Genomic DNA, 10774 nt, shown 5'->3' with positions numbered 1-10774 from the left:
TCAGCAGGAGGGGGAAATTTCTGGTCAATCTAAGCCACGACATGCATATGCTTACAGTGCCATCCTAAACAGAGTTGGAGTTAGTGATTTAACTCCTTTGAAAAATAATGCCAGTTCTATTTAGATGGTTTTGGCACATAGGCTATGAAGCTGGTAGTAGTTAAAATTTCACCTATGCAGACAGTCCAGCAAAAGTCAATCATGACTCAATTGCAGTGATATCAATGGGAGTTAAGTCTTCTGTAGGACTAAGGATCAAGCTAGAGGTGACAGAGGCATCCCTATCGATTTGGGTCCTCCTGTTCACATGTAAATAGGAGATAACTTTGGTTTTTCAATTTCAATTTATTACAGGTCTATATGACTGAAGTCTTGACCAACTTTGGTTTTTAATAGACAATGGAGTATGCAGCTTAACAGAGCTAGACCCTCTTTTTCCCAATCCTTACTTTGTTGTACTTTGTACCTTGAGGAATTTTTCTCTCCACTTGGTTCGCTTCTGTTATGAAACTGTGCTGGAACAAATCTTTACGCCTGGTGTATGCTGAAATGAGTGATAGGGTCTAGATGTCTTTCCCCATCTGCTTGACATATGAATCAGTACACCTAGATGTGATGGTCTGGTTTTGACTTTTGTTATAATTATTGCTTGGAAGTGTCTGTATATTGAAGAAATCACTTCTGCTTAGTATCTTTCACCAGTATCTACCTGCTGTCAACATACCTGGAAGAAAAGAAAGTACAGTCTTTATTGTCTAAATACTAGGTTCGTTCTAATGAAGTTTATATTCTTCCTATTTGTTTTCAGAATTCTGGGATTGAGAAAGCTTTTCTCTTTGATGTGGTCAGTAAAATTTATATTGCAACAGACAGTACCCCAGTGGACATGCAGACTTATGAGCTCAGCTGTGATATGATAGATGTTGTTATTGACATTTCCTGCATCTATGGGTAAGTAGAGTGTTTCTGTGCCATATACTGTGTCTGTCTCTCAGCAACCTGTATAGTCAAAAGTATTTACATGACAATGAAAATGCAAATAGATAAATCCTGGCTGTAGAGGTTTTTTCTTTGACATTGCTGAAGCAGTGATGTCATCTAAGTTTTTTGTTTCAACTCCAAGTAAGAGATTGCTGTCCTGAATAGAACAGAACATTGAACATACCAGTGGAAAACATGCAGTCCTGTTAAGTGTGCAAAGTTTGACAAATAAGGAGAAGCTCATATTCATCAACACGCTGTGTGCTTCGAACTGGGCTGACTGAGTAGCATACTGGGGTAGAGGAAGACTCACTACAAAAATCCAACTGAAAGATCACACCTTTCTATTGTGAACCTCAGTACCTATGCCTTGATGTGGTTTTGCATGTATAGCATAGAAAAGGCAAGCAGTTACTCTAAGCCACTGCCATGCCCATAGGCTGTCATGCTTCTTTCCAGGAACCCCACAGATTCTGACTGTCTGTGCCACTTGTTGGCTTAGTGGGATGTTCTAAATAAGGTTTCCTTGCACCCTTTGAATCTCTATTGTAGTTCTACCCTCTTCCTAGCAATCAATGAACATAAGAACCACCCTCCTGGACCAGACCAGTGGTCCATCTAGTCCAGCATCCTGTCTCACACAGTAGTCCATCAGTTTCTCTGGAGGGTCAACAACAGGGTATAGAGGCTGAGACCTTCCCCTAAAGTTGCCTCCTGGCACTGGGATTCAGAGGTTGACTGCCTCTGAATGTGGAGGTTCTCCTCAGTCACCATGGCTCATAGCCACTGACAGACCCATCCTCCATGAATCCATCTAATCCCCTTTTAGAGCTGTTTATTCTTGTGGCCATCACTACTTCCTCTGACAGAGAATTCCACATTTTAATCACTCTCTGGCCAAGTTCAGACTGGTAGTTTGCCCCGATATAGGCACGAGCCAGAAACATTTCACAATAGGATTAAAGGGGCCGTTCACACAGGCACATCTATCAGGCATTCCCCAGCCGTACTCAGCCTGTCTTGTAACGCTTCCCTCCCAAGTTTAAAAGATACCAGGTGAAATTGGTAGCAAACCCTGGAAAGCGCAATTATCCCGTGTCCATCCCGTTTCCCAGAAGTGTGAACGCGAAAAGCCGCGATCTGGTAGGGATGCGCATAAGTGCACATAACCGGATTACCAGAAAAAGCCGCTTACAGCCACGCCTCCGGGCCAACAGTGTGAACGCTCCCTTGCGCCTCCTCCCCAGTATGCTCCCACATCAGTCGGTGCAGCGTGACCAGGAAAACCCAGAACATTTTGTTCCGGGTTTTTTTTGCCATGACTCCCTCCCGCTTCAAACTGCCAGTCTGAACTCAGCCTCTGTGTAAAGAAGCAGTGAAATCTTTGGCACCTTGCAACACAGGCATTGCTTGCAGTTGAAATGGCTGAGGGTTGGGGAGAGAACCTGCAGTCCTCTTGGTCCACCTATGAGTATTATATTGGACTACATGTGAAAGTGGTCTGAAAGAGTGAGCTTGTCTGCCACTGACTTAACATGTTGTAGATGGAAATTGAGTTAGTGTTGTCTTCTGTTCATTGCAGTTGAAAATAGTAATGGAATGGTACACTTCCAGTACATCATGTAAACAGGTTATTTCTGTTCAGGGTGCTATCACAACCTTTTCTACAATACATTGCAAAGCTATAATTTTAATATAAGCACCAGATTCTTAATTGTATATAGTCTTCAGAATCAAAATAGGACCTTTTACTCTGGAAGAGGTAAATGATGACTTTTCCCCAATTTTACCCCCGCCCCAACCATCCCTACCCCAAACTATTACTATTACTGTTTAGGCTGAAAGAAGATGGTGGAGGAACCCCATATGACAAAGAATCAACAGCAATAATAAAACTAAACAATACTACTGTCCTGTATTTAAAGGAAGTGACAAAGTTCCTCGCTCTTGTTTGTTTTGTCAGAGAAGAAAGCTTTGAGAGGAAAGGTATTTAGCTTCTTCATTACTTTAGTTATTTATAACATTGTAATATCCAAAATGTTTTTGAGTTCTGATCCCATTTATAATGTTGGCTTGCTGGGTTCACTTGCTGGCTTGGACTCATCTGCCTGTTTCTATCTGAGGAGTGCAACTTTCTCTGGCGGTCCTGGTACAGCAGTAGTTGCCAGTGGGAAGAAGCTAGCTCCCTGAAGGCAGTCAAGAGTTGCTAGCCTTTTCTGATGACTCCTGGTAGGAGGTGCCTCTCCCCTGGTCTCCCAGTTTTGGCTAGCCAGATAGGCTGAATGGCTGTGCTTGTTAGAGAGCAAGGACTCGGTTTCTTCATGACTCAGCACAATGATTTCACTTCTTCAACAGCATTTCCGATTTATTGCCTCCTGTTTCTTCATGGGGGGGGGCCTGCACCTTTGCTGCTGGCTACATTAGGGTGGGCTCTGCTTCCAACAAAGCTGACCCTCCCCCCACACTCTCTCTCCAAGGTTCTCTTTTCAAGAAGGAGTGGGAAAAGCCCCAGTTGCTCTAGTGTTGTCTGGACAAGCAGAGTGTTGGTGGGAATAGCTGCAGGGCAGGCCCTTCACCAAGGATTGTGAACTCGAGACTGGAAAATGTCTGGAGATTTGGAGGTGGAGCCAGAGGAGGAGGAGGAGGACCACAATGTATTATAATGCTGTAGAGGCAACCCTTCAAAGCACTCATCTTTTCCAGGGGAACTGATCTCTGTAGCCTGAGAACCATTTTTTACTCCAAGAGAACTCCAAGCTTCATGCACAAGAAGGCAACCCTACTCTCACCTTCCATCCCCACTGCAGCCCTGAGCATATTGGCCTGGGCTGGTGAGAGTGGGGCACAGGGGTACGTACTTCAAAGGACCATGGGCATGCTCCCCTGCCAGAAGAGAACCTGCCCCCCCTTCACCTATCCTGTTGGGATATCTGCACATGCATGTACACACACACACACACACACACACACACACACACACACACACAGGCTACCTCAATGATATCCAAACAATGGGAACATTTAGTAGAGGAATGGAGAGCATTGAGCAATTTCACAAACTCAAGGAAAACACTGATACCCCTAAAGATGACAAAAATATTGTTGATATACCTAAGGTACAACCTTAAGTGAGTCAGGAAGGAAGAAAAGAACTGGAATTGGAAAAGAACTGAAAGATTGGTGTTTCCTCAAAATTATGCATAGATTAGCAACTATGGGTGCCACTATACTACCCATGATTACCCCTTGGATTTTACAGTAAAAAAAAAATCGCAAAGTGAAAATAATTCTTTTTCAACACAGTTTCTATTAGTTGCATTATAAAGTAAGTGCAGAAATATAAATTATCTTTTCTCGAGGAAGGATTCAGCTACAGAAAGAGCCTCCTCATGTGGTTAGTTCATGTATAATTCTTTTACATCAAGTGTGGCCAAAAAGATCATCATTGCCAAAGGGTATACCTTCTACTTTTGAAAGGAAATCAGTGGTGTCTTTAATAAATATCTCATTGTAGTGACAAAAGGCCTAAGGTTATATTCCAAAGATTTGGTCAAAGGCACAAGTATAGAATTGGACCTAGGAACAGTTGGTTTGTCTGGAGGAGGCTTGTCAGGCTCATAAATCTTGGACATCATGGGAATCCTAGAAAATTCATTGATCAAGAAGAAAGAAACAGACTCATCAGTATTACTTAACACAAGACCCTCATAAAGAACTATTTTAATAACAGAAAGAATGTGCTTGTGAGAGATCATCAATAAGTCCCTCTTGGAGGGGCTGTTCCCAGAGGCACTCAAGGAAGCAGTGGTGCACCCTCTCCTGAAAAAACCATCTTTGGACCTGGCCGAATTGGCCAACTACCGGCCAGTGTCCAACTTGCCCTATCTGGGCAAGATAATAGAGAGTGCTGTGGCTATTCAGTTACAAGGCTTCTTGGATGACGCTTCCATTTTAGATCCCTTCCAGTCCGGCTTTCGCCTGGGCCATGGGACGGAGACGGCACTGGTCGCCCTCATGGACGACCTCTGAAGGCATCTGGATCGGGGCGGATTGGCAGTGCTGTTGTTAGACCTGTCGGCTGCATTCGACACGGTTGACCATCAGCTACTGATCCACCGCCTTGCCGATGCTGGAGTCCAGGGACTGGCCTTGCAGTGGCTTGCTTCCTTCCTCCAAGGTCAGGGACAAAGAGTGGCACTGGGAGACCAGCTGTCCCAAAGGCACCCACGGGAATGTGGAGTGCTCCAAGGGGCAGTGTTATCCCCAATCCATTTTTAAACATCTATATGCGCCCTCTTGCCCAGATTGCCTGGAGGCATGGCCTAGGATGTCACTAGTATGCGGATGACACCCAGCTCTATCTGTTGTTGGATGGTCAATCTGACTCGAGACCGGAAGATCTGGACCAGGCATTATAAGCTGTGGCTGGTTGGCTTAGGCTGAGCGGGCTAAAATTGAATCCGATGAAGACAGAGGTCCTGTGCCTGAGCCAACGCAGTCCAAGGGTAGGGATCCCACTCCCAACCTTCAATGGGGCTCCTTTGGTGCCAACGCCAGAGGTTAGGAGTTTGGGAGTGCTCCTGGGTGCTTCCTTAACAATGGAGGTCCAGGTAGCCGCCACTGCCAAATCAGCCTTTTATCACCTTTGACTGATCAGGCAGCTAGTTCCCTTCCTCAAACGCAACGACTTGGTGACAGTGATCCATGCTATGGTCACCTTGAGACTAGACTACTGTAATGCCCTCTACATGGGGCTGCCCTCGTCTCAAATCTGGAAGCTGCAGCTGGTGCAAAATGCCGCAGCCAGGCTTTTGATGGGACTCCCAATCTGGGAGCACATCCAGCCTGTGTTAAAACATTGCACTGGCTGCCGATAGCATACCAGATCCGTTTCAAGGTACTGGTTCTTACCTTTACAGCCCTTTATGGCCAGGGGCCTACATACTTGAGGGACCGCCTTTCCCCACAAGTACCCCAGAGAGCACTGTGATCAGGGACCCAGAACTGGCTGGCCCTCCCAAGCCTCAAGGAGGCCAGGCTAGTAACAAGCAGAACCAGGGCCTTCTCAGTGGCAGCTCCACTCTGGTGGAATAAGCTCCCAGAAGAGATCAGGGCCCTGTGGGACCTTTTGCAGTTCTGCGGGGCCTGTAAAATGGAGCTCTTCTACCAGGCCTTTGGAGCCACTACCATTGCCAACAACCGACAGCCTAAGGCTAGAGAGCCCTGTCCCTCCCTGGGACCCTGAGAATAGCCTGAGCTTACCACCTGAGATGGTCTGAGATCAAGAAGCTGACTGCGAGAAGAGAGAACCGCCGCTGTGTAATTAGCAATACTAGCATTTTATTATGTTTTTAGGACTAATTGCTTTTAGGATTGTTTAAATGTTTTAACTATTGTTGTCTAACTTATATTTTATGTATTTGTAAATACTATGTTGTTTTGTAAGCCGCCCTGAGCCGGCCTTGGCTGGAAGTGCAGGGTAGTAATTTAATAAATCAAATCACTCATATAAAATCTTTGTAAGGTACTGTCCTATGGGTCTATAAAGGGATGCATCAATAAGTTCTCTCTCCACCTGCTATATAGGTAGTTTCAGGGGGTTAGCTGTGTTGGTCTGCAGTAGAACAGCTAGATTCAAGTCTAGTAGCATCTTAAAGACCAAAAAGATGGGTGTTTTTTTTTGGGGGGGGGGAGGGCTTTAAACCATCAAAGCTCCCTTCATCAGATACCATCTAGCTCAGCTCCTGTATGTATTCTGCAGTGTCTTGAATGACCAATGCTTCCTCTTTGTCACTTGGTTTTATTACCATAGACCTGTCCGTACTAAAGTCATCCAAAATCATTTGTTCTTTATAAATTGGGCTACCTAAGTCCATTCCTTTTCCAGTCTGCCAGTGTCCCTAAGTACTAGATGCTCAAAGGTGAGACTGTTCCGGGGGGGGGGGGGGGGGGGTGTGGGCCCGGGGAAAAAAAAGGAAAGTTTGGTTTCGGGGGGGGGGGGGTAGCTGTGCTGGTCCGCAGTAAAAAAAGGCAAGATTCGAGTCCACCTTAAGAGACCAAGCTTTCCAGGGTAGCTTTCAAGAGTCAAAGCTCCCTTTGTCATGTATAGCCTCTGATGACTCTGAAAAGCTTATACCCCTGGGAATCTTGTGGGTCTTCAGGGTACTACTGGACTCAAAAGGTGAGACTAATTAAAGTTACATATAAGGGATTAAAGGATCATTCCCCCTAGTATGTTTTCATACCTCTGTTTTTCTTTGTCTCCTTCGTTTATGTCTGATAAACGATGCTACAAAAGAGATCACCATAATGGTCCTCTGTATTCAATTAAATTAACACTCCTCCAGAATTCACTGATTGTAGCCAGGGGTCAGTTAAGTGAATAATGTAAGCTAAGCTAATATACAGTCTAGAAAGAAGTTAATTGGTTCATGACATTTTGAAAAGTTCACTTTTCTTGTGGTTTGGTTTGTGTTATTTCTTTAGGACTGATAGACTACAACTTCCATTGTTTCCGAAAGGCTATACATGAAGTATTTGAAGTAAGAATGAAAGTAGTGAAGGCACGGAAGAATCAGAACCAGGTGCAGAAGGTCAAGAGGGCCACTACTAACGGCACACCTCGGGTGCCACTCTAGCTGGTCTCCTTATGTCACTTGTAAGGCTTCTTGCTTCCGGTAATGATGCCATCAGGTTCCACAGCCAGAGGAAGATTGGGACTGATGTTCTCTGAACATGGATTTTTATGCACTATCCCCCAAATTGTATCTCCTGTCTAGTTGTTCCTATTAAGAAATATCTGACAGAGCTCTGTGCATTCTTTTCATGTTTCATAATGGAATCGGACTGTTGATGAACTAAGGTGTGTTATTTTCAAAGCCACTTTTGTGTATTTGGTTGGGTAGAATATGTACAGTCATTTCTCTATATGCTGCATACAAATGATTAAACAATCACAACATAATAAGATGACTTTTTACAAACTTGAGAGAGTTAATATTCATGCCATACATATATATATATATATTTATATGTGTGTATATATATATATTCCAGTTTGTAAACTGAAGTTTTATTTTGGAGTACAATGGCAATAAAGAAATATTTCTTGGAAGTGTTTATTGGTACATTAAAGGGTTTTGTAGAAACTTCTTTGGGCCAAAGGCTACCTGGACTTCTGTGTCATAATGTCCTCTCAGTTCTGCACACATCGTTCTTGACCTTTTTAATAAGACACTTGAGAAATGTAAACCTGCAATAATTCACAATGTGTGAAGGGATAAGAGCACAAACAGGCCCATCCTTTTGCTATGTGTTTCTAGTCTATCCCCACTTTCTTGCTGAAGAACCCCAGATGTTCCTCATTCCAACTATCTGCACACAACCAGAAGATGAAGGATGTAGCAGCTAGTACTGTGTAAGCCTACTTGGTCTTGGAGCATACTAGGAAGTAACAGCACTGGTCACTGGGATACTTCTGCCAGCTGGTTTCATAAATCCACTTGGAGGAGGATCCAGCAGTCACTGAGAGTGCTGGTGGAAGGAATAACCTTGCAGGCCCAGGGTCCTCGGCAGGGCTGAGGGAGGAAGAATCTCAAGTAATTTTAAAATGCTGTAGATTTCTCAGATCAGCCATGCAAACATTTTGATATACAATAATATCTTGTTCAGATGGATACTTTTATTCTGAAAAAGAAGCCTCCAGTTACTTCCGTAGCCCAGCCTGACAGTGACAAGTCAGATTGAAATTTTAGCCTCTCCCACTCAGCTTGAGGGATACCATGAGATATTTCCTCTGCCACCATCACTCATATAATAAAAATCCATCCCCGCCTGCAGAGATGATGATAATGCTGAAGCTTGGGTCGGCATCCCCCTCTCTCTCCCCCCCCCCGTTAGATAATGGAAACCATTCCTCCACAATGTGCTCTGTTGTGGGCAGTTTGCAACCCTGGCTCCGCCAGTCCTGTCATATCCCAGGACCCCCCTGCCTCCCCACAGGAGTGACTGGGACTCTGGCGGTGGCAGCGGCAGCTTAGCAGGCCCAGGAGGCAGTGGTGATGGCAGCAACAGCAGCTCTCTCCACCAGAGCCTCCCACACCTGCCCACTATCATGCATGCGCCAGCATTGACACTCACTCCCCCCTCCTCCTCCGGTTACCTCAAATGGTCTGCGTTGCCTAAAAGGGCTGTCTCCTGTTTTTATTTGGGAATTAGCAAAGGAGACAAAATGGCTTTGTGAGAGGGAGGGAACTAGCAGGAATCTTCACTTCCGTTTATGGGGATTTCCCCATTTTAATAATCAGTGTAAAGGTAAAACAGAGGTTGATTTTATTGAAAGAAAATAAAAGTATGCTAATGGAGTCTAAACATGCTGAGATGGGGGTGCTTTTCTGCATGGGGGATGGGGGGGTTGGTTCTCATCCCTACTTCAGTTGACCCCTGATTGCATACAATACAATAAGCACACACAAAGACACACACATACAAGACCAATTATGAAATAAAGGGATTAGTGGGAAATATAGGGGGGTATTGGGGTGATACAGCTACCTATCCTGTGGAGCAGAAATTCAGGGGGAAGTGCAGGATGTCTAGTGTCCTGGATGTGCAGTTTGGATCCAGGAAAACACAGAGACTGAGCTCTGGGTGCTATTGTTAGAGGAAAAGTGTGTCCTGAGGCAGTCTGATATTTGTGCCTCAAAATAATACTAAAAATGGCTTTCCCAGGATAGACAAAAGACCTGGAAAACGTGACAGTTTGCATGAGGGTTGAGGTCCAGTGTAAACTAAGGTGTTAAATGTACTTTTTGATAAGATCAGCTAGAGGTGTCTGTGAATGGCTGAATAGCGAGGAATGGACAAAGGGAACAGTTCTTAGGAGGGGTTTTGGATGTAAAATAGGGGTTGGGCTGAAACTCTGGTTGCCTTCCTCCTGTAATTCAGAGGGCTCATGGCTTACTAATCAAAAAGAAACCATGCTGCTTGGTGGCCCTCCTTTTGTATTAGATGGGAAAAGTGATAGACACTGGGAGCTGTTATTGTAAAGGAAATGTGAGGGGGAGAAGCTGAGAGGAGGCTGATAGGATTAGCGACCCCAGGTTGAATGGTGTTCGCTCTGGGGCGAGGTAATTCCATTGTCTGACATACATATGCAGATTTCAGGGTGGAGGGAGAGGCTGCAGCTGGATCAGACCAAGATGTCACACTTTCCAGGAATTTTGCCAAGGCACAATTATGAGGCCAGCGTTGTCTGGGATCCATCTTGTTTATACTTAGGTCAAGTCTGCCTGGCATATGTACACCTGTAAAGAGAGGGGGTCTGCCTGGCTTATACCATGGCACACAAGGCACAAGCTCTCAAGGCCACCATACAGAGTGCAGGCACAGGCAACCCTCATCTCCCTGATGCCCACCTTCCCACTTCCATTGCCTGTTATGCATTAGCATTGAGACAGTATACAGGGACACAATGCACAGCCTCTGTCATCTGGCAATAAAGGCAACAACCAGTTGCTCATGGGCCAGAGAAGAGCCCTGGATGGGCCAGTTCCAGCCCAAGGGCTGTATGTTTGACACCTGTGGCTTGCTGGTTCCATTTCTTAGAGCTGCCAATGAAAAATGCCTGTTCATAGGGGAGGTTCAAGATAAAGCTTAACAGAAACCACATAATCTCTCCTTTAGAATGAAGTGTTGGCCAATGGTTAATGTGAAAACTATAGTTGGAACTAGTTAATTCACATTTAATTCATTTAATCTGAAATGATGGTAATGTAGCTAAAAGTGACCCAAG

General features: G+C 44.8%; 1 protein-coding gene across 1 annotated transcript in view; it reads left to right on the top strand.

Annotated features, from left to right (window-relative positions):
- RRAGD (Ras-related GTP binding D) overlaps positions 1–8010 on the top strand; it is a 24258-nt gene extending 16248 nt beyond the window's left edge. The window contains exons 5-7 of the mRNA XM_015417080.1: positions 809–951; positions 2819–2967; positions 7468–8010. Of these exons, the coding sequence (XP_015272566.1) occupies positions 809–951; positions 2819–2967; positions 7468–7619 (444 nt within the window). The 3' untranslated portion in view covers positions 7620–8010. The remainder of the gene's footprint in view (positions 1–808; positions 952–2818; positions 2968–7467) is intronic.
- The last annotated feature ends 2764 nt before the right edge of the window (positions 8011–10774 follow it).

Source organism: Gekko japonicus, unplaced genomic scaffold (assembly GCF_001447785.1).
Source record: "Gekko japonicus isolate JY-2015 unplaced genomic scaffold, Gekko_japonicus_V1.1 scaffold760, whole genome shotgun sequence".
In the NCBI taxonomy this organism is placed as follows: domain Eukaryota; kingdom Metazoa; phylum Chordata; class Lepidosauria; order Squamata; family Gekkonidae; genus Gekko; species Gekko japonicus.
The sequence above is the reverse complement of the archived record's forward strand: the minus strand, read 5'-3'. Positions and strand labels throughout refer to the sequence as shown.